This window comes from Meleagris gallopavo, chromosome 4, assembly GCF_000146605.3.
Source record: "Meleagris gallopavo isolate NT-WF06-2002-E0010 breed Aviagen turkey brand Nicholas breeding stock chromosome 4, Turkey_5.1, whole genome shotgun sequence".
NCBI lineage: Eukaryota > Metazoa > Chordata > Aves > Galliformes > Phasianidae > Meleagris > Meleagris gallopavo.
In genome coordinates, this window is record NC_015014.2 from 22,458,628 (window position 1) to 22,483,409 (window position 24,782).

The 24,782-nt window shown below is 35.5% G+C and overlaps 1 protein-coding gene across 1 annotated transcript; it reads right to left on the reverse strand.

Moving 5' to 3' along the window:
- Positions 1-17,525: 17,525 nt before the first annotated feature.
- Positions 17,526-21,908, reverse strand: LOC104910687 (vascular endothelial growth factor C). Its single transcript, XM_010709858.3, has 3 exons — positions 21,461-21,908; positions 20,889-21,219; positions 17,526-19,358 (listed from the first exon to the last, which is right to left on the reverse strand). Exons 1-3 carry the CDS (start codon positions 21,669-21,671, stop codon positions 19,244-19,246), a joined length of 657 nt encoding a protein of 218 aa, XP_010708160.1. The 5' UTR covers positions 21,672-21,908; the 3' UTR covers positions 17,526-19,243.
- Between the last annotated feature and the right edge of the window lie 2,874 nt (positions 21,909-24,782).

Sequence of the window (24,782 nt, forward strand, 5' to 3'; positions counted from 1 at the left end):
AGGAGAATGGCTGACTTTCCCTCTGATTTACTCTGTCCCATCAGTCTTTGTGTCACTAGATGAGCACAGGCTGTGGCTAATTTTTTGAAGTGTTTTTTAGTTTATGCAATCAAATTGCAGTGATAATACCTGTGAGTACTCACTGGTTTAAAAGGTAACTCTGTTAAATATCAACCAAAACCTTCTGCAGAAGACTGCTGTCCTCTGCCTGTGTGTGACTCAGCTGTTTACAGAAAACTGGCTGCATGTTTCTGGCTGTGTACAAATTGGCTCCAAAGGTTTATTTAGTAGTAATCTGCTTTCAGCAAGGTTGTGTGTGCTATTTCCAACTGATTTCTTAGACTCCCATGAAAAGGAGGAACAGTGTGAGTTCGAGGGCCTAAGTTTCACTTGTGACCTGAATTCAGGGCATATTTCAGAGGAAAGATTGAGACATCTGTGGGATCTGCTGCTTGAAAAATTCTCTTCTGTACAGATAGACTTAGTGCATTCCTCATATTTGGATCCCAAGGATAACTAAAGAGCGACACATTTCTCTTGAGCACTTTTTACCCATCATAAGAACCCACCAGAGTAGATTATATCTTAAACCGGTTAGATGTATGATCATAACTATCTGATAATACAATTTTTTTTCTCAAAAACTGTTCTTCAATTAATAGTACGTTCTTTCTTTTTTCTTCTTGTGTAAACAATTTACAGCTCTGTTGGTTCATACTGCATCTGATTTCTCCTGGTACAATGTCTTATACATTTTTTGCAGGGAAATTTCTTTTTTCTTGGATTTTTTTCTTATCTACAATTAATACAGAAATCGGTTGGGTTCAAGTTGCAGTAAGGACAAAAAGGCAAGACAGAAACATGTCAATGTTAAGGGCAGATAAATAGAATGCCTAGCTTGCGGGATCTCTCTCACTGCTTATTTGAATATTTCTTTCTAATCTAATTTTCTTTTTTTTTCAAGAATTGATTGTGGGTGATTCACATCTTAACATTTTTGAATGTACTGTAGGTTATCTTGAGGGCACTCAGAGAAACTTTCTACCACTACCTCTTTTTCTTTTTTCCTGCTGTGTTTTCAGTCTACACAATACGTGGTTTACCATATTACATGCAATGTTTTGTAAGTGCTAATTGCTAGTTTAAGTAGGTTGGGTTCCTAATACATAGCAAAATAATAATAATCAAGACATAAATCTAAACAAGCAAATAAAAACAACAAAACAAAAGGAACAAGAAAATGTATCATGTGGAAGTATTGAAGAGGATTGATAGATACCCTTAACTGTGGTGAATGTGGTGAAGTTTTTTAAGAACAAATTGTTTAAAAAAAAAAAAAAAAAAGTGCGGCTAATGATAGAGAATACTCTGTCTTTTTAAAAAAGACAATTTGTGACAAAGCAAACAGAGGTTATATTACGGATCAAGCTACGCATCTAGAATATGATAGTATACATGTCTTAAGGTGATGCTTGTAGGCAGACAAGCACTATGAACTATGTGCATGGAATAATTCCATAATTAGGTATTAAGCTAGTGTTCTCTAGAACTAAGCAGCAGAAAAAGTGGGTATTGAAAGAAGCAATACATAACTACGCTTGGGCTTTCTGCAGAAAATAGCTGAATTTCTTCCCTAGAGATGTAAGACTGTCATCATAAACTAGCAGGCATATGTTCCTCAGAGCAGAAAGAGAAGGGCATAGGAAAAGAGGAGAAAATCTCTGTAACACCTTAGAAATGAAAAACATAAACGGTATGGACAGATTTTCAAATTGTTTTGCCTAGTGTGTACTGTGAGAGTTTTGTGCATTTATTTGATGCCTAGTAATTAAGAAAATTATTTCAGTCCAAGTCACTGAAAAGTATTCTAGTTGTGTATGTATTTCCTGAGAGATTTTGATTATATTAATGGCGATGTACTTAACTCCTTGCTTACACTAACTTTGTGATAAGAGAAAGCAAATTAAAACTAAGCTTGCAATCTCCAGAACACCCAGCAGCCTGCTGTGTAATTTTTTATGTCATGCTTCCATTGTTGTAACTTGATATCCTTCATGAAATTTTTAAAGCAAATGTGATCCTCAAATACATGCATTGAAATTGAAATAGAGTTCAATAGTTAGAAAGCATGAATGCATTACCTGAAATTTGTAAAGATGCTAGTCTAGCTAAATAGATGCTGGAGGAGGTATTTGTTGAGAAAAATACATGTGCATAAAGCTGTAGCGTGGAGCTGGGAGAAATGAAGTACATTTGCTAAAATACTGTATGAGGTTGCTGATCTTTGGAAGCAGGTCGTGTGTTCTTCAAGATGGATTTATGATTTTTTGCTCTTGTTCCACAGAAACAATTTCAAAGAGATTTAAAAGTTGAAATTCCAGTTTTGAAAACTATATATTTTAACATTCTGGAGCCTAAGTATCATTAAAAACGGAAGGCAGCACTCAAACTTGGGTGCACTGAAGTATGATGCTGTCAGTTAAGCCCTGGTGAACAATGGACAGTTGATACAGCTTTCCAAAGACAATACCAGGAAATGCCTTTAAGGGTGCTGTTAAAGAAAAGCCTTTTAAAATAGCCACTAAGTCATTTTTGACTCTGTCTTCAGTTCTGCAACAAGATGACAATATCTCAGGATATGGTGGCGTTGAGGGTGTTTGTAAGCGAATGCTCTATAAAGTAGTTCTGTTGTGCAACCTTAGATAAAAGATGTGAATTAAGAACAACAGTATTTTGCAGGGGAACATGCAGAATTATTTCTTCATGAAATCTTAAAAGAGACGAGGGCAATTATAATTCATTCTCCTATAAGTCATATTAAGAGTAAAGAGAAAATCAAATATTTTCCTTGAGGCTTCATGTATATGGAAGTCAGCTGTGGGGTGAGAAATATGCCTGGACAGAACAAGAGAGGGGTAGTGGGTATCTGCTCCTGTTAACTCCATTTTGCAGTTGGCACAGGGCTGTATAACTTGTGAATAATTTCTCCATATTGCTTTTTACTAACACTGTCTTGATGTCATGGCAGTGTTCTAGTGAATCTGCAAATAAATATGGAGTCCTTCTTTTTGGCCAATTCAATGAGAGTAGTGGGATTTCTGAAGGGGAGGCTAAATAAATTCTTAGAGGGTCTCAGTATTGAAGGTTTGTGGAATGTCTTGTTGTAAGCACAATGCTAGTATAGCTAACTGAACAACATAATTTGTCATATAATAAAGAGAAAAAAAGTAATTGTAGTGGGGGTCAGGTGAGGAGACAATGGTTTTGCTGACTTCTAAGAGACTGGAAGAAGGAGTCTCGGTAGTGAAAACTTTTCATGTGCATTTCAGATGGACACTGGTTATAATTAGAATTAGTGGAAGAGTTGGCATGGGTGTTATCTTGAGTAGTTTTATGGTATGAAAATTGGAGGAGAAGGTATGTCTCTAATGGCATATGCAAGACTTTCAGATTCTGGCCTGTGCAACTTGCTTTCAGGCTTGCTTCCGGATATTCATTTGAAACAATCATTTACATGAAAGCAATGAATATCAAGTACTCATAGTTTGATTATGATGGTAGTTTGGATGCTTAATTTCATTAATTTTTAATTTCATTAAAATTTCATTTTAGACCCTATTAATTACTTGTTGCTTAATCTGAAAAATCTGGTGGTTTCTCCAGAAGGATGCGTGTCTTCCCAATTCCTATCTTCCTCATAAAATAAATTTCAGCTTAAATATAAATTAAATTCTAAGGGTAAGATATTTCCTCAGAGGAGGTCTGTTAAAAGAGTTATGTTAGTGATTTGGTGCTGTAGTTGACTTCAGAAAACTTTCAGTGAAGCAAGTGTTCATTAGCTTATCCGTATAGTTTAGGAGATGTCAGAATACATCATTTTAAAGGTCTGCACTTAGGTAGACAACTTCTAAATACTGAGGGGCTGGAGCAGCAGAAGGACAAAGATCACAGCTTTGGGCACTTTGCCTTGCAGTGAATGGAAAGAAAAACTCAAACTGATTGCTTTGCTTTCATCATGTTTTAAAAAGTTTGTGTAAAACTTTCCTCCGTTATGAAGTGAAGGAGGATTTGTCCCCTTATGATGACCTTCTTAGAGCAGTTAAAATGTAAGAAAATGAGTTTAGCAGATGTCAAAATTAGTGTAACTCAGGGGACTAATAACAACTGTACTGTTGACACATCAAATAACATCCTTGGGATGTGGGACAACACCTAATGTGCGTTTTGTCTGACCTACTACATACATGTGTGGCAGACCTTTGAGTAAGCTAATCAACTTGGAAAGAGGCATTCTGCTTGGGTTTCAAATTATGTATACTACTTAAAAGAGATTAAATGTTTGACTAAGCCTGGGGGATCAAAATATCATCTGAATTTGTGAAGAGCTGTATTTTAGTATTAATATTTCCAGATATTAAAACAAACAATAAAAATACGTGTAGAAAATACGATTTTTTTTTTTTTCCAATGTAGAATTCAGTGCCTTTTGAAGTCAGCATAAATGAATAAATAAATAGATCCTCAAGCATTCCCTGTTAGGGAAGGTCACTAGGCTTATCTGGATGACTGGTGACCTAAGAAAAAAATTCTTCCCTTTGCTGTCTCCTCTCTGCCCAAACCTCCCCTCTGTAAGACAGCATAAAAGAGAGGCATATCTTGTAGGTCAGATGAAGTAGGAAAAGGTTAGAATTGCCAGAAGTTGATCTGAAACAGACTTTGTATGGAAATACAAACAAACAAAAAGATTATTTAGATAAATAAGGAAAAAGTCCATTTGCATTGATCCTAAAACAAGAGCAGTATTTTGGTTTAGTTTTAAATGATGGAGCAAAAAGTCTGCAAAACTTGATATTTAGTCATTATAAACCTGCAATAATAGGAATCACCTTCTTATTGATCAAAACAAAGCTCAGAACGTGAAGTGCTCCAAAATGGATTGTTGGTGGAAAGGGGGTAAGTGCTCTCAAGACTTTTGACATTTCAGATCTGCTAGCAAGCATTAAGAAAATAAATAAGTTTATTTAACATTATTTTAACAAATATTCTCATTTAATAAGGAAGAAGCGGAAAGAGTAAGCTACAATTTAAGTTTATAAATTATATATCTTTCTGAACTAGCTTTTAACCTTTAAGATAATTTCTAATTCTGATCATGCGTATAGTTATTTTCTAATTCCCTTAACTAAATGTTGTTCAAGCTTTTGACATTCTGTGTTCCGTAGTCATTGTGGATTGTGCTTTGTATTAAAATGTTCAACACTTGCTGTGGAGCAGTGGAATGTTTTATGGCTTGTTTTGTGCTGGCATGGAGTACATTATTTCTATGAACTCTATAGGTTCCCTCTGCCTGATCACTTGAATTCTGAGGGTTGGTGACTTAAACCGCATGAAATTTTCCTCCAGGGAACTTCTCTTCCCGTATGCAGGGTGCCACATAAATTCTTGCCTTGTCTCTCATTATAAGATGTATTCTGTGCAAATATATGTAAGGGTGATGCCAGCTGGTCATAAATAAAACCCAGTGCTTCCTGAATGAACTTCTTGCGATAGAAAGGTTCCTGGCGACAGATCTAGGGGCAGTAGGTACAAGCTGGTACGTAGGAATTTGCATGCAAACATAAGGAAAAACTTTGCTATGAGGGTGACGGAGCATTGGAATAGGCTGCCCAGAGAGGCTGTGTATTCTCCTTCTCTGGAGATATTCAAAACCCATCTGGATGGTTTTCCTGTGTAACCTAATGTAGGGTATAGCAGAGGAGGGTTGGACTGATGATCTCCAGTGGTCCCTTCCAACTCATACTATTCTGTGATTATGTGATTATGTGAAAATAATAGTAAATGGTTGTCTGCTTACCTACTGTCGCAACCTGTCTATATGCGTTACTGTTCACAAGGCAGGAAACAGATCTCCAGCCTTCAAAATATAGGATTGTGCAGTTCTACCATTTTTAAAGAAGGAATTAATTATAAGGTCTGGAGAGGGATTAAAGGCTACATTATGAATGCATTATAAACACTGGTTATTAATGGAAGTTAATGCCCTGACTGCAGTGAGAAACTCTTGCTCTTCAGTGACCTTGCAGAAAATCTGCTTTCCAAAGGCACAATTCACCTATTTCAAGTGGCGTTGTGGAAAAAAGCCAAGAGCTTTGAACCACAATTTCTTTTTCACAAGCAACTGAAGACAAATTTTATTAGATTATTTTTTTTTTTCTTTCTCTCTCTCTAAAGAGACAGTAGCTACTATTCACAAGACTGCTCAGAGAAATGAGTGTAGGGGCCTGGCCAACAAAATCTTAACTTTTAACTAAGGAGAGGGGATTGCCTACTTGTTGTAATTTTTTTTTTTTTAACTTTTTTAATTTGCGTTGCCTGGGGCAATTTGTATTGGACACTGCCAGCTCTGAAAATCAATCACTTGTCTATCATACGAGTACCTATGAAATTACTTGCTCTTAAGTACTAAATAGGAAGTATATGGATTTTAAAATGACCAGAGCACATAACTGTAAATTCAGATGCTTTCTTTGCTCATTTAAAGTGTGTTCAGCTCAGTATAGTTGATTGGCACTTTAGTTTTTCCCACAAAAGTCCTGTGTCATCTTGATAACTAAAAGCCACCACTGGGTAATAATTTAGCCTCTTTCCTTTTTAAAAGGGATCTGTGTTGACACTATAGTCATTATTTTAAAATCTGTTCTAAATCTAATTGCTCTTTGGAATTCAGACCTCCATAATGTGTGTTATTTTTATGTGGATTATTTGAAGAATGGATAACAAATAAAGCCACTGTCAGTGGGATGTGGTAAAATTTTCCTTTAATATGTGGTGGCAGAGAAGGAAACCAGGAAGAGACAAAAGAAAATGGGGAATTTGTGTAGACCGAGAACAAAGTGTAAAGAGAACTTGCAACTCCACTGGTGCTATACTTGGGTAGAAAGTTGTTTGCATAAATCCCATAGTCGCTGTCAAGTTTTCAGTAGAAGAGGTTGGGTTGGTTTCCACTTAAAAAAATAAATAAATAAAATAAAAAGGAAAAAGGAAGAAAAAAAAAACACAAAAACAATGCACTGACTATAGTGAAAGCTCTGGGTTGCAGGAATTGCACTATTCAATCTGTTCCAACACTGACGCAATCCTGAGGCAGTTACCTTCTTGCCAATATGAAAGTATAAAGGAGAAGAATGGAAATCAATTCCTGCATGCAACTATCAGTCAACTTCTTCCCTAGTATCAAGTTGTATCTGTTGCCGTGGTAGGTACATTTATGTACTTTATCCATCTCAAGTAATATATCTAGCAAATACGTTGAGTTTTTTAATGTACTGGTGCTCCCTACTGATGGTGATTCATATACGTCCTAGTCTTAAGAGCTCCTCTGTTGCCTACTGACTCTTTATCAAGCCATTTCAGTAAGAGGAAGAGCACTTAACTTATTAAATCTCTCTGCTCTGCTGATTAAGTCAACCTTTTTCTAAATTCTGCAAAAGGCAGTTCTGGAGGCTGCTCTGTGAATGACTGTGGATACAGAAATATGCCCATTATGACATTTCAGGTGTGACTCTGCAGAGCCCTTCATCTGTAGTGCCTCACAGACACATTGACTTTCATGACTTCAGTAGCGTCTTGTGGCATGCTCTTTCTCATTCCTTTTATAGAAGAAATTAGTTCAGGACAGCTCTGGCTAGACAAACAGCAATAACTGATGGGTGGAGCAGGTGTTAGAACTGGTGAGACCCTCCAGGCAGTTTCAACAAGGCTTTGAAAATCCATCCTAAATTACAATGCCTTGAATTCTAGTTTGTATCTATGTGTCTGTGGTAATTGCACAGTAGATGAAAAGATTTTTATTTTTTCTCTTTAAAGTGTAACTCTCCAAAATTATCCCTGATTTTATTAAACATGGTGGAAACATAGCCTAAAGTTTGATGTGCTGTATTCAGGGATGCATTCGGGGGAAAAAAAAGTATCCAGAACTTTAGAAAATAAAATTCCTACTGATATACAGAAAATGTTCTATATTCATACACTCCTTACAGGTTTAGGGAAATTAAATTGCATTCATGTTTGGCATATCAGGTGCATAACCCAAGAGAGTTTAATGTCTTGTTTTACACATCAGCGCTGGGAATCGGGATTTCCCAACAAAACGCGGTCGCGAAAAATGAATTAGCACTGACGCAGAGCTCATGACCTCCTTGGCGCCGAGGGGCTACATTTAGCCAATTTCCTGCAAGGATATAGTTCAAGGAAAGTTTCTCACTGATTCCTAATGTAATTCATATGATCACATTTGCTTCTTTCTTTTTTAACTTCTATAGGAGAGATTTGAAGAAAAAAAAATATCCATTTTTAATATCTACATGAATACCGTTCCCTGTCTGAAAATAAGATTTAATTCCATTGCTTTTGTATATGCCCCGTTTGACAGTTAAGTCCAACTTTTTGTTATTTCAGCAGACTTCAAACGTGCAATAAATAAATTTCCACTGGGTTGGCACTTCCTTTTTGCTTCCTGATGTAGGGATTGATTGTTCTTTGCATGTCTCTTGGGATTTTATGATCTTTCTCAGAATGACTGACTTGACCACAAATTCAACCATCATAATTTTCAGAAATGGTTCACACAGAAAATGCATTAGAGGCCATTTTTAGAACAATAGCAACAGCTTCATATTGTATGAGATCAAATGCCTTCTCAGGTGTAGCAGGAGATACGAACAATGATGGAATTGACTCAAAATGTTCTTAGTTCATGAGGTTAGAGTGAGTCATAGGGGAGGTTGTAACTGAAAATTTTTATGGAACAGTGTAATTGGAATAAGAACTTCTTACAAGGAGAGTCCTTATGTATATGCATGAAAATACTAACATTGATTTAGTGTAGTTAGCAGAATGTTAGCAGGTATTACAGAGATGATTACAGAGATATACAGAGAAAGACAGTATTAAATTTGAATGCATCTTAGGTTAAAAAATAGTAAAATTTTATTCTTAAGTCTGAATTAGCTAAAAACCGAACTGAAAAATTAAATATCTCAAAGAGGAATAAGGAGAGAAACCAAAGCATTATAATGGTTAACTGAGAAAGTAAATATATCTGCTGGCATTTTAGATGTTCAAGTATATCATGGTCTTTCTAGGCCTTGCATTTATATCTCCCAGCTCTGACTGATGTATTAGATATACTTGGAGTCTATAATGGAAAGAAATACCTATATTCAGTCACAGAAATCATCTTCTTATATTCTACTAATTAATGAATAGTATTAGTGTATACAGATAGACATGCTTAACTAGTCAGTAATGAAATATTCATTCTTATTTAATAAAACACGATGAATAAAATCAATTATTCTAGATTGTTCAAAATTGTTTCTAATATCTGAGTTTTCATATTTCCTTCTTTCTTGGGTTCTTCTGGCTACAGCTTTGTCTAATTTCTTTGTCATGCAAAATGTTTGGAAAAAAAAGTCAATTTCCAATGGAAAAACTTTGAAGGGAAAATATTTCTAAGTAGTGACCAGTTAAACCAGTTTATCCCTGAATCATATGGTTTGGAAAAGAAATTCAGGGTTATGAAGTCCAAGCATTAACCTGCTCTACCAAGTCCTATCACTAAACCATGCCCCTTAGTGCTGTATCCCCAGGTCTCTTAAATACCTCCAGGGATGAGAGATTTTCTAAACTAAAAAAATGCTTAAGGAAATTCAAATTTCACTTTATGAAGTTATTGCTCATTATCTGTCTCTGTTGGCCTGATAGTTTATCCAATATACTATTTTAAATAAAACTCTATTCCAAATAGAGGGTGAAACTATTTAAAGTATTAAATGCATTAAATGTTTTTAATTGTGAATGGTGTGTAATTATAATTCCTAGACAAGCTATTAAAAATACAACTGGAAATAATTTCAAATGACCCAAAAGTAAGCATCAAATGTGCATTTTATTTTTTTAACGATATTAAAGAAAAAACTGCATTTTTTTTGTGTGTGTGTGTGTCATACACACAATGTTTAACACTGTTTTTTTAGCCTTAATAGGATTATTATTATTGCTTAGTATACAAGTGGTCATTCTACTTGCGGAGAATGCACACTCTACTTTCTTTGCTGTGACTTCTGTTAAAAGGAATAATGAAGTCTAATATCTGTTCAAAGTCAAGTAAGTATAAATTTAATTTATATTGGAATCGGCTAGGGGTGAAATGGTACATATGTGTCTCTTGGGTGCCTTGGATTTTAGGGGAAGCTCTCCTACTCATAGTACGACAAGTGATTGATGCTGGCAGAAGGTGGTGGCATGGGCTGCTTGAGGCAGGGGTTACCCTATGGACTTGATGTATACTGGGACCTGTTGCCTGGAGGCACTCAAAGAGCAGTTGCCCCCTACAGCTTTTACTGTGAAGGCTTTGCCTTCTCTCAGCATTTTGAGAAACATAGTGACCTGCAAGCAGCTTTGGGTATGTGACTCATGCATTAGTGCTGTGTTTGAAAAATTCAGATACGGGTTTCTGCTGCTTAAATGTTTAAGAAAAAAAAAAAGGAGAGAGAGAGGCTGTTGCCACAGTCATTCACTTGGGAATAGGTGGATACCTGACTACTGTGCAGATGTTGTGCTAATGAACTAATGAGCCTAACATCGTATAATTTTCCTACTGGAGAAAAAAACCTCAACGGCTTTGATCCAAAGCAATCATGCTTCCTGTTTTTCATTCACCAATTTTGCTACACTGTGTAAAAAGACATAGCTGGAATTATACATTCACTATAAACAACTGCTGTACAAGTTTATACTTGGGGAATAAATGAGCACAGAAATATTTTTATAGGCTGCTATTTGCTGAGAAGCACTGAAGTAACTTAACTTGCTAATGCATCTGTTCCCTTTATAATCAAGACAGTTCAACCATGATAATTTTATGCCCAATGGAATAGCTTTGGTTGTAACTAAAATGTAACTAGTATTCTAGACTTAAAGTGAAATTAGAAAAAGTAAATTCAGCAGAGCTTTTTTTTTCCCCCATCAATTTGTATGAACTTAGAAAATCATTAAGAGAACTCAGTTTGATCTCTGTACTTCAATAATGGAAGTAGGAGATGATGTAAGTATAGTTGCATGAAGGTTGATATTTTCATATCTGCTTATCAAAGAAGGTAATTAACAGAGATGTTATGTATCAGCTTTGCAATGTAAATATCTAAAATTCTGAATCATTGAGTAAAATTTTGAGACTGTATGGCTCTACTATGAGAGGAAACTAAGCATAGGTCCAATCCAAGCCATTCTATGATTCTTCCAATATCAGCATATTACTAGGGAAGATGTAATCAGATTGTACGACACAGCACTGGCCATGGTGTGAGCAAATAATGATACAGCAAACGACTAAATACCCAAGAGTGGGATTTCAATGGCTATTCAAGGATTGTCTGTGAAATTAAGTGTAGCAGGTAAAAAGACAGAGAAAGTCAAAGAGACATAACCTAATATTTGACATGGAATTACATTTCATAAGTACTACATAATATGTACTTTCTTAGAAAAACTAAACATATATATAGATCTCTTACGGATTATACAGTAGTAGGCAAATAAACATACCTTGGAATTCTTCCATAACATTTACTGGCAGGAGATGGTGAATTAAGGGAAAATGGAGACATTCAATTTTTAAGAATTGCTGTGGTAATGGATAATCTCAAAGATCTAGTTTCTTTGCTCATCCATAAACATATTTTGTCTAATAAAATAAGAAGCAGTTCAAACCAATAGTTTTTCCCCAATTTTCAATTTGTTTTGAAACTCAAATCTCTGATATACGTTGACCTTGCTTACTTATATGTAAACGTGGACACATATATGCATGTATTTGCATTTTGTTTATATATATATATATATATATATACACACGTTTAATTATGCCATACTTTCATCTGTAAACATGGGGAATCTGTTGTAGTGGGGGCTTGAACTTGATGATCTCCAGAGGTTCCTTCCAACCCTGGTAAGTTTGTGACACAATACATTCCTTATCTAAACGTACGCCTTGAGGAATTTACAGGTACTAGCCAAAATAGTAGAAAAATAGTTTAACTGTACACTTTAAAAGTTCCTTTTACTCTATTTGCTTAGTAAGCATGAACAAGAAATACAGGAATTACTTTTTGGAGAGCACTCTTAACTTAAGTATCTGTTTGTTTGACTTGGATGCTGGTACCTAAATTCTGCCTATGAAGTATTTCCCATTAATCTGAGATCTACTTCTGTGTGAATGTTCACTGAATTAATTGATTTAGGCAAAGTAGAGAAGTAGAGGGAAGTTGTGGTGGTTTTGTGGGTTTTTTTTTGTTTTTTTTTTTAAGGTTTTCTGAGTTACTGATTATCACACTCTGGTGGGAAGAGGAAAATATTTTCTTAATGACTATTCTGGGGCTGTAGTGCATTACTTTTCTCACAGTCCTCCCTGCTGTTTTTCAGATGCAGCCATTCCCCCTTCCTCAAAACCGGACCGTGATGTGAATTCTTTTTTGGATGGCGGCAGCTTCCTGCAGTCAGCTGGGATTGAACCAGGAGTTAGGCACTGAAGGTAAACTTTCTGTAAAATTTTGTAGTAAATTAGGGACTTGATGATTGCATGTAGTTCTCCCCTCCTTGAACACTTAGTGCTGCTGGAACAACTTGTAAAGAATAGGAGTGCTTGATGACATTTACCAGGCCTTGCTACTGTGAAGACTGATCACAGTCATGCCATTAAAATGAATAATACCATTTAAATCAGAGGAAAGAATCAGTGATGTCAGCGGCAAGCTGTCTCCTGCAAGCTGTCTCCTGCAGATGTAATGGTTTTGACTTGCTTTTGGCTAAACTCTTCTTGATGATCTTCTCGGAGGTCAGTAGATTTTATTATTTTCTTTTAGATTATTTTTTTTCTTTCTATATTATCTCAACACAGCATAGATCTCAAGTTTTTGGGGAGTATGATCTTAAAGTTACCTTATTTGCTCCTGAGCCCTGACTTGTTTCCATGCAGTGTGTATGAGAGGTGACCATCAACTCAATTACAAGGCTAAGTGTAGTTCCAAGCTGCTGTGTTGGGCATCAGTGAGGACTGTATGAGTGCAGCATTAGATTGGAGAAGGCTTACAGCAGAACTATAAGTTGTATTTTGTACAGAGGTATTGTAAATTTATGATGAAAATCTCCTTTTATGTTTTGAGAATAATTTACTAGTGTTTTCTGTCTGTGTTGTTTTTATTTGCAAGCTTGCTTTAGGAAGGTCTCAACTGTGTAATCATTTTTATTATTATTTCCCTCTTAGAGGGCATTTACAGCGTTTGAAGCTTCAATTCATTCACTTTCAGACTTCTTTTTAACACTACTTTCATACATGTATAGCTAAAAGTATCCCTAGACATTCAGACACATTTAATTCCCTTGTTTGGATGATTATCTGAAAGGGGTCTTAATAGTAATATATAGGAAAACAATTATGTTTTCAGTGGGAGATAATTGCCTTTTATATCTTTGGAGGAGAGAGAGTTAACTGTGATAGGTTAATAATAGAACTTCCCTTCTAGCCTTTCTTAGGGGGAGACTGAGATATGGTCCAGAAATCTAAGAGAAGTAATTTAAGTTGAGAAAGGGGGCAAAGGGGAAGAGTTCAATGACCACAATTGCCTGATACAAATGTAAAGAATGGATACAGTTTGCTGAAACTGGGATGAAAGGTCAGTGAACAGTTTTAGACCCCTTACCAGGAAAAATGTCTGAAGCTACCCAATGTGACCTTCATGATGGTGTTTTGCGTAGTAGAATAGAGAATAAATTGTAATATACAATTTCCATACAAGCAGAGATTTCCAGACAAGTTTGCCAACAAATGGCAATGCTCATGTAAAACAGCAAAGTATTGTGGTTGAAGATTTTTTTTCTGTAATGTGATTTTTTTTTTTTGTGATGCACCGCATTCCTGACCTTAAGGTTTCCTGATTCATAGCTGCTGACTATAGATAAATGTACATTTTTATAATGATAAGTTATTTAAATGTTAGAAACTATGCTACTATGAATTCGGTGCTTGTTACTGTTCAGATTCCATTACAATATTTGTATGTGAAAATATAGATGAATCCAGATATGCTACTGTTTAGATATTGTATAATGTTTTCATCTATCTAGAGCTATTTAATGACTCTAGAGTAGTCTGGAGTGTTTAGCCTGTATTAAACTGACCTAATTTTCTTAGACCTTTGTTCAGATTTATTACATTAAAAAAAATAATAATTAAATACTTAGTCTACTTCATCACTCGGTCAGAAGGTTGTCTTGTATTTTTTGTTTTCAAGTTTTATCTGAAATTGGAAAGTGAACAGAAGTAATCTATGCAATACATTATCAAATATAATTTTCTCTTTTTTCAATTAAGTAGTAATTCTCTGATGTTATAAATTATGACTGTACTATATTGACTAAATTAGAAAAGTTGAGAATTCTGATTTGTCTGCCTTGAAACTATTTGAGCACAATGTTCTATACCTCCAAATAAGTTCAAATTTTTTTAGTCTGAGTAATAGAATATATTCATTTAATCTGTTTGTGAGCTTACTTATGACTGCATACATTATTCTCACCTCAAGTACAGCGTTCAGTTTTGGGCCCCTCACTACAGGAAAGTCATTGAGGCCCTGGGGCATGTCCAGAGAAGGGTAATGAAACTGTGAAACATTGTTTGGAACACATGTCTTCTGAGGAGCAGCAGAGAGAACTGGGATTGTTCAATCTGCAGAAGAGGAGGCTCGGGGGGAGACATTGCCTTCTACTACTACTACCATCTGAAAGAAGGTTATGGTGTACTGCGGGTCGGTCTTGTCTCATCAGGTAACAGAGATAGAATGAGAAGTAATAACCTCAAGCATCACCAGGGACGTTCAGGTTGGATGTTAGGAAATACTTCTCCAAGAGTAATGTGGTAATGTATTGGAACAGGCTGCCCAGGGAGGTGGTGGATTCACCATTCCTGGAGGTTTTTCAAGAAATGTGTAGATGTTTTATTGAGGGATGTGGTTTAGTGGATAATTTTGGTGGTGTCTGGATGGATGGACTAGACAATCTTAGAGGTCTTTCCAACCTTAATGATTCTATGAGTCTATTTCTAGCTTTTGGCACAGACGATAGCTATGTATCACACCAGGAAATTACAGAGAATAATGTTAAAATTCATTAAAATTCAAAGGCATCTGGAGTTATCATTGGGATTTGAAGACTGAAAAATGAAAATATTAAAAGCAATACTAATGTTAAGCCTTTCAAAATGATTCAGAAGGCATCCAAGATTTCATACTGGTCCTGTAAACGGATCTAAGAGAATTGATTTAACATCAGCATGTTGAACATGAATTAAACAAACACGGCAGGGCACTAACAATGCTCATGTTGTAAATCGTATGTCCTTCTGTTAATAAAGGTAGAGAGGTGCTGCTTTTTATGGTCTCTATATAATATAATAATTGAAAGAATCAGGAACAGCTGTAAACTCCTGATGCAGTGTAAGCATAAACCTGTTTACTATTAAGCATGAATGACTGCAGTCTTTTTTCTTTTCCCTGTATTTTTTTCGAGATGGTAGATGGTTTTTTACAAAAATGGCAATATAATGTTTTTATTGCAGAGTTAGTGCAAAATAAATTGTATATATGATTATAACACATATTTTTAGGTATTTTTAGGGTACATCTTCTAATGTTTTTATATATTTAATGAATAGGGAATTAAGAACTAAATTGAAGCTGAAAATTTTAAGGAGATTAAAATGAAATACCTCAAGCTGGAAATACTATAAATCTATCAGCTTTTCTATATGTTTGATGTAAGGAAGGAGAGCATGATTACCCAAAAATGCCCTCAATTGCTTTCATGTCTTATTCTGCGTATCTATATATCTTCAAGAATTCCTGGCCAGTCCACTGCTCAAACATAAATCTGATTTGTAACATATTTCAAAAGCTAACTCTTTGCTTTATTCATATCTTAGTTTTTCTTAGTGATTTACACCATTAATGTTCAAAAGTCCTCCAGATTATAAATTTTTTAAAAATGCATTCAAGAAAGTAACTTTCATTTGAGAGAGTAGCTTTAGAATATATACCTTCTTCAATAGAAATCCAAATATTTGCTGAAATAGAATGATTTTTATTAGCTCTTCTGTTTTACTGAATGCATTTCAAATTATTTGAAGTGAGCATTGCTCTGTTCGGTGGTTGGTTATAGGTTTGTTTTGCTTTTTTTTATACAGTATTATAACATTCTGTTTTTATAATCTATATACTTGTTGGAATGCAGTTTTGCTCTGCTGTTGCTTGTGCTCTCCTTTTTAATCTCAAGTATGTATTATCTAACTTGTTCGATACTGGATTACTTGGCTTTTGTTCCTGGTTTCAGATTTGGATTCTTTCTTCTCTTCTGTATTGGACATTAGTAGAAATTAGGAAGCTTACTCCAGGAGTTTCACCTACAGTTTGTTCACTTAAATCTTCATAACAATTGCTTTTGAATTGATTTCTTACAGTATTCTTTCACTTTTAAGCTGCTAAGACATAGAAGTAGATGCCTTATCTTTAGTAACACTGGATGAAGTTTTGGCTATTGGTCTCTTGCTATTAGGCTGTTATTGCCAATTTAGTCACTACTAATTTGCATGACTAACAATCTAACTGAAGGAAGTTGAGTCTGGTTGTACTACCATAAAGTTGTCAGCTGGAATTCAACTTGCATTTGATTGCTGAGGCAATAAGTAATAAAGATATGCCTCAGTATTTGTATGCCTAAACTTCACGCTGTTCAAATAATAAATAGCTGGTCTTTTATTTAAAACAATTTAAAGAGCTGTGTTATGAGTGTGCAATTATCCAGAAAAGTAAACTTAAACATTCTAGGAAATAACTGGAAATATTAGTTACCATCTTATTAAAAAAAAAAAGAGCTGCTGCTTGGAACCAGCACTTGAAAATAATGATGTCTAAATATATCTTAGTAGATCTTCCCACTACTACAAAAATCTTGCTTTGCTTGATTTCTACACACAACAAATTTTGTGTAATTTAACAAATCCCTTCCAATTTCTGAAACATTTTAATTTTAAGTGGACTTTTCTATATGCGTTGCTATTACCATGCAAATTAAAAGTCTTACCTTTTTCCCCAGAGTTATAGATGCTTGATTTTGCACTCACTTTAACGAAGAGAAGTCCTGACAACTTAGGTAGACAAGATGTTGATCCATACTGGACAGGTGGAAGCCCTTTCACGTCCCCAGTGAAGTGTAAAATGTGCTGTTTTCCTTCAAATTATTTTTGTACACACAGATTTTTGACCAGGATATCTGACTGACTCTATGATAGAATAAAACTACATCAAGGCATTTTGAATTATTTTAGTAGTATACAGCCTGTAACACAGAAAGCATGATGGCATTTTAACTTTCATAGTAATAACTTTCAATAGATCATTATTTTATATTTATTTTATATTATCTTTATTATTTCTGGCACCATGCCAACTTGCTCTTATTAGGTTAAAAGAAAAGAAGAGACTGACTTTATTCCTTTTAATACAACTTGCTAAGGGGTTACATTCTATCACGTTTCAGAGTTTAGTACTTAGAATGTTCTGGATCTTTTTTAAGTTTGTCACTCTGCTCTTTATGGCTGCTAGCGTGCATAAAAAATTAGAATCACTTGGTGGAAACACATATCTGGTGCCTATATACAATGTGGTATGATTTTAACACTGGAAGTTATCCCCAGTGGGAGTTAATAAGTATTTTATAGAATATGCGACTTTTAACCAAGCTCCCACTTTCTCCTTCAACTCCTTTACACATTTTTTGAAATTTTTGGTCAGTAATCATGCTGTAAAACTCCCTGAATCATTTCACATCATTTTACTCAGTATTTGTATTTACAGTATCTGGAAAAAGCCTCTCCCAAATCCAGAGAGCACTGAATGGCAGAGAGTGGGGATGGACTTGGGAGAGACCTTAGAGAAATGGGCACCCCTGATGCGTTAAAGTTTCACTCCTGAACACCTACAGAACCCTGAAATTTTAGGCAGCTTTAAGACAGCATGGTTGCAGCCTCAGCAAATCTAAGGAGGAACAAATTATTTGGGGCCTGGCTCACATCTACAGAGCAATGTTCAACACTATTACAGAGAGAGAGACGGAGTCCAAGTTCTTGTAGGCAGATACTCACAACTGGCCTCCTGGAAGGGAAGAGCGATCTGCCCATCACCCAGAATTGGAAATCACGTGAGTACTGGAAAACTGTAGTCTGGGCAGCGTAGTCTCTCTCTTCTCAGTGTATCTTCCTCTCAGAAGGCCAGAACTCATGTGATAATATTTGAGACTGATAGGAGCACAGGACCCAGGAATCGTAGCGCTCCAGCACCAAACGGCTTGCTGCATGATGTCACGATACGGAATGCTGATAAAACCAGGACAAGAAGAAATTAAAGAATGTGCATTTTGGAACACAACTAGTTGCTGCGGACCTTATGGTTGCACAAGGTACATGCAAGATCTGCAATGTTTTCATTAGTTACTAACTGTCCTTGCTTTGCTGATTTTATTCAAAAGGCAGAAGTATCACTGGATTATGAAATATTAACTCTTTGTATTATTGTTGCTATATACAACAGCTCCAAGGAAACATCTGAATTTTTTTTCCTCTTATACAAGTGCTTTCTCTTAACCTCTTTCTTTCCTTTTTTAGGGCTCTGGTAACGTAGCTGAGTTGTAGTTCCCTTCCATAGGCAGATGGATCAAACATTCTCATCATTATATAATACAATTTCCATTTTATTTTAAACATACTTTGCATGATATAAAAATATTGATCACAGTGAGCTTTAACAATTGTTACTGCTATAAACAAATGCTGCACAATGGTTTTAGTGGAAATAAATTATATAGTCATTATCTCTTTAAAAAAATCACAAGAAGTAGAACCTAGGCTGTTTGGTCATTGGCAGAAAATAAGTCCTTACTGAGTTCTTTATAAAACATGAACCCCCGTTATTTTCTACATTGGCTTTCCACATCTTGAGAAAAGCACAATGTGTTTGTCTGTGAAAGCCCCACAGGGTCTCTGGTGAACATTAAATTCCAAGTATTTGCAAAGTTTCTGTTGTTCTTTCATTCTAATGGAAAAAATGTACACCAAAATAGGAAGTAGCTTTCTTCACTAATTCATAAGTGGTCTTTTCCAATATGTGGGTACACAGCGGCACACTTCTTCACTAAAATAAAATCCAGCATCACAGCGTTTCGTTCGGACTGTACATGGCGGTCTGTAACAACTGAAAAAACAAAGAGTGAGCATTAATACACATCTTTCGTATTTTTGCAACCACTTTTAATTGGTCTATTCTTCACAAAATACAATGCTATATTATTGTAGATAAACAGGTTTATTTCAAGAGATTCTCAGGAATATTTTTTAAAGCCTGGTTGTAGCTCCATTCAAACCTTGTTTTTTTCCCTCTAATTTTGAAGATAGAGTAATATTTTTCTGCTTTTAAATCAGCTTACCATACTCTATCCTATCAAGCTTGAGGTGGCAATCTAGACTCGGTTGATAGTTGAGTCTGCCATTTTCCTACCCAGAACTGTTTCTTACCTTCTTTACTAATGCAGTGGGCCTGCATTACCCTGTTTATGGTATGTATGTTTATATCACATCATAACTACGATCTTGAAAATGAGAACATACTTCCTTCAGGTAGCAAACTCCTCCAATTACTTTCTGATTTCACTAGCGCTACATCTGTACTTCATATTACATACATGTGCATTCTGAAGTAAGATCAGAGACTACATGCTTAAGTCAAACTTCAAAGAAAAGAAGCAGAAAAGCCTCTTTTAGATTAAAATAAGTTCAATGACAAAAAGCATTAAAGCACACATACCTAAAAAGGGGGAGAATTTCTCCTTGACTGAAGAATAGAACTTATACAAAGATAGTTATCTGTGGCTGTCCCTGAACTCCTCTTCCTTTTCCTTTTTATTCTTTTATTCTATTAAAAGGAGAATGTGACCTAAAGTAACCTTACAATAACAATGCTAAGTACTTTCTAGTATATAATGGAGACAAAGTGCAAGTCTGGTTGCTTTTTTTTTTTGTCCAGACACTGGCAATGAGTCAAATGAGAAAAGTATAAGCTTCAAATTTCAACACAGTTAGTTATACTTGAAACCTGTATTTAAATGGGTGCCTGTTTATGAAAGACAGACGTTATGATCTATTGCTATCTTCAGTTCAAAACCACTACAGTATAATCTAAGGCCATTTCAGAATCCTTTTTTTCCCCCAGGCAATTTTTTTTCAGGCTTGAGGCTAATCTTGTCAGTCCTGCAGGTAAGTTAACATGCTGCATGCTTGGTTTGGATACCAAGTTACCACTTTGCAATATGATAAGAGGTCTGGATTACAGTTATGTTACTACTTGGTGAGTTCAATCAATGAACTATGAAGAAAGCAACAAGGAATGAGGAAGGCTGCAAATACGGTATTTATTAACTACTCACATCTTGCTCAGTGTTTTCAGCTAATAATCCTGGATTATTTCACGAGCGTGGTCTTTGAAACTAAGAGAGTAACATTACTTTGCGCTGCTTCACTCTATGTAAGTAACACACATACACCTGGGATCAGTTTAACAGCTTATTTTTGGGACAATGAAAGATAGGGAAGATAAAGATGGACTTAAGAGAGGCTTAAAATTTATTTATGGCTATAAAAGAATTCAATAAAATAGCTAACAACGCAACCACAAATTTTATACCTTAGATACATTTACATTAAAAGGGCTAAAAAACTGAATTTTTACCTGCACGTCTGGTGATGAAATCTTTTTCCTTTTAAGAAACATTTATTGGGAGATTCTGTACATTCGCAGATGCATTTTGCGGGATTCAGTGGCTGATGTTTGGGACAGGTCTTTTTACATACACATTGGCACTTTTCTTCATCAAATTCTTTGTTGGGCCCACAGGAAGCGGGGAGCAGTTTGTTTTTGCACATGCATTGACATGATGCCCTGTCTAATTCTTTGTGAGGGCCACAGGTTGAGGGCCGCACACCTCCTTTACAGACGCATTGACAGGTTTCTTCATCCAGCTCTTTGTTGGGCCCACAAATATGGAATCCTTCATATGTGTCTGGAAACGCACCAGAGAAGTTGCATAATTATCAGAATTTTGTCCTCCTACTCTTGTTTTTTACGTGAAAAAAATAACATCAAATTCATACATGGAGGTATTTTAGGAACAAATATAAATCAAAACACAAATGCTACAAATAAAAATAATCAACCACTTAAATAAACTCTTATAATTTCTTCTTTACGCAAATCAAAATATGGAGCTACAATTAATCCTCTAAGCAAAACTAGAATCTTACCAGAATCTCCAAGGTGAGAAGAGAAACCAAAATCTTGCTGTGCCAAACATCTGCAAATTTGATTATTCCAGACATGATTTTTTGGACAGGTCCTGTTTGCCACGTGGCACCTATTGAATGACATATACTGCTGGTTTATTGCCATAATAACAAAATAATTGATTTTGGGTGCTGTTTCCATTTGTTTCCCTCCATTACAAAAACCTTTCATAATCTTACTTTCAACTCCTATCACATCAGTAACTGGTCAAGGTTCTCCCCCAGTACAGAAACATTCAACCATTTGCTGAAGATATCAACTCACCTTTCAAGTTTTAGCTCTGGCTTCCAAAAACCACTAAGTGCTTTCTAACCCTTCAGTGTAAACCTTACATATCAATGGATCAGTATAAAGATATTTGTACATGAGATACCACGGAGGTGGTACCAGACAAAATTTTCTATGTTGCTTTTGGCGGTACAAAAGTGTGCTCTTACCTATAAGCATAAGATAAGTGACAGTAATTTCTGAATTAATGTTGTAGACCAAACTCAAATCTTCAAAATGTAATCCAATTATTAACGTCCCTTCTTTACACAAAAATTGTCATTAACTGATTATTCCTTATCAAGCACTCAAATCTCAGACATCTTTCTCGACTCTAAAAATCTAGACTTCAGCAGTCATGAAGTCACTTTAGACATGAGAGAAAATAAACCATTTAACATTTAGTTTTCTGTATGTGCTAGAGTACAGTAAAACATCCTAACAGCAGCTGTTAAAGGATACGACACTCAATAGGTAAGTTCACCACACAAGGAATATGTGATTAAGTATTATCTGATCTTCCTTGCTTATGATTTCTTCATCACTACACTTGCCATTACAACTTCTAATGAGTCATGCCTAACTTCATGCATTCAGGCTGTGTAATCTATTCATTATTTCTGTAGTATTTCTAAAATTCTCATCTGTTAAACCAACACACACATAATCCATATTAGGCACTTTCTCCTTTCCATGAGAGAAGCGCCATTACTCACTCACTGAAAAATGCAGGTGCTAAGACATTCTTCCACGATTATCATTCAAGGATACCACTCCCCTTCACCACATTAAACAGCTCTTTTCCTGTAGTTTAACATCACCCTGCACCACCTCATGCTTTATCAAGCTGGTGTTTCCTGATTTCACTCCACTAATGAGATCATCCTTGCTCCCTTGCTTGGCACACATGTCCTTTTGCCTGTGTCCTGTTTCAGCTTGGAAAATGGCATAGAGAATTTACAGGCCTATTATGGTATTTTGTTTAAAAGCTGAATACACAAATAACTTACACCTGGAGCAGCTTGGTCATACCAAGCATGTTTAAAACTTACTAAAGAAGGCAACCAGAGTGACAGTGTGAGAAAACACTATGCCCATATGAACTACACTTAGGCAACGTTGATATGAAAGCCAAGAAGTTGAACATCAGAACTGGAGATCAACAGCAAAAAGGACAAAATTGCTTGTTTACAAGCTCTTCTCTGGCTGCTACGAAAGAAAGTTACTACAGAATATGGCTGAAACATTAAAAGGACTTATTTTAGGAAAGTTCAAGAGGGCTTAAAAAAAAAATCAGACAAAAAACTTTCAAAAAAATTTCAATACTTCTTTTCACATTTTCAACATAAAATAGCATGCTAAGCCATTGCCTGACACACGAGAGAAATTATGTAGCACCTACAATATACATCTAAAATGAACATGAACTCTCTAAGCACCTACTTTACTTACTTACACTACCATGGAAAAAAAGAGAATAGGATCTTTATGACATGTACTGAAGACCAGGCACTGCTCTCCTGCTTCACTTCTAGTCCCTACTCCCTGTACAATCACCAAATTTCTAAAACAAAGCATCTGTTTTCTGAGTTGCAAATCTTGATGAAATTTTACATAAGCAGAGAGGGATACAGCTTAAGAAGCCATTAATCCGGAAGGTATTCTAAAACACTAGTTAGCATGAACTGACATGCCTCAGCTGTACAAATATGTAGAGTAGCTACCCACTTACTTATTAAAAGGAAATAAATAGAATAAAGTAGAACAGGTAAAGACATGGGCCTTAATTCAAATGATCAAGTTGTGCAGAAAACACATTTCATAAAAAAGGTCAACTAGTTATATTCAGTCTTACAAGTAATTTTTCTCTTCTTTCTAACGTGGATCACGACACAGTCCAGACTACTAGATCCTAAGTGTTACAACCCTAAAAACAAAGTTTATATTCTTAGGATTTTCTTTTCAATAATTCATGAGATCGTCACATCTCTGTTAAAAAGAGCACATACAGACCTGCCCCTGTAACATGAGTGGTACACATGAGGCTAAAACCTCCACCTCCATTAAAATACGCAGTGGGATTCTGAAAAGCATTCAGACACCCATCAGCAACACGATCAATTTCTTTTAGTTTAAAAGCTATGACTTCTTTTAAAAAGAACATATTCAAAACAAACAAACAAAAACCATCTTAATTGTTTCGAGATTCTGGAAACGAAAGTAAAAACAGTGCTTAAGAATAAAACCTATACAGACTTTGTTCAATCTAGCATTATAGGACAGTCAGAAGTCTGGCATCTCCATGCTTCTCTTTAACAGGTAGCTGTTTCCTGGCTAGAACAAAGCCTTACCGTGATAATTACAGCTGCTCTAAGCATGGAAGTGCTGAGAAGCTGCCAACAGTCAGCATAATTTGATTTTATTATTGACTCTTAGGTTTGAGTTTTTGTAATCTGTTTATTATCCACTTAATTAAACCACCACTAGATTTATTCCCTAATGCTCTTTAATCCACTATTCATGATCCACATTTTGATGAACCAATTCAACAATTTGAATTCAAACAGAATATAATCCGTGCTTAGCTTGAACACATCAGAGAACATCCCAACTTAAACTGAATGAAAACATGCAAAGAAGACGACCTAGTTTGTTTCTGTGGGTGGTTTAAACTGTTCATTCACCATATTAAAAATGCATATAATTAATTCCAGGTTAGCTTTTATTCATGGGTCTTCTATAAAGACCCATTAGACTGCTATCTACACATCATCTACTTAATATTTATACATCACGAAATCAAACACTCAGTCCTCTAAAAAGATGGAAATGAGTGTTTAAAGTGCTGAAATACTCCCGTCAAAATCACCAAGCCTAACTGAACAAATCTATCTGTCAGTTCAGTGGACTACTCATTAACACTTTACTTCCTCTTTCCCCTCTGTTCTGTTTTCATCTCTGGCAGGATTTTTCTTTTAAAAGTGTAGGACTTTTTGGCTGTTTCTGTTTTATTTT

Coding starts and splice junctions, on each gene's coding strand:
- LOC104910687 (XM_010709858.3), bottom strand. CDS start 21,671: ATGAAAGGTTTTTGTAATGGAGGGAAACAAATGGAAACAGCACCCAAA. Junction 21,220..21,460: donor TTCTCACCTTGGAGATTCTG/GTAAGATTCTAG, acceptor GTGCGTTTCCAG/ACACATATGAAGGATTCCAT. Junction 19,359..20,888: donor TTTCATCACCAGACGTGCAG/GTAAAAATTCAG, acceptor TTGTTTTTTCAG/TTGTTACAGACCGCCATGTA.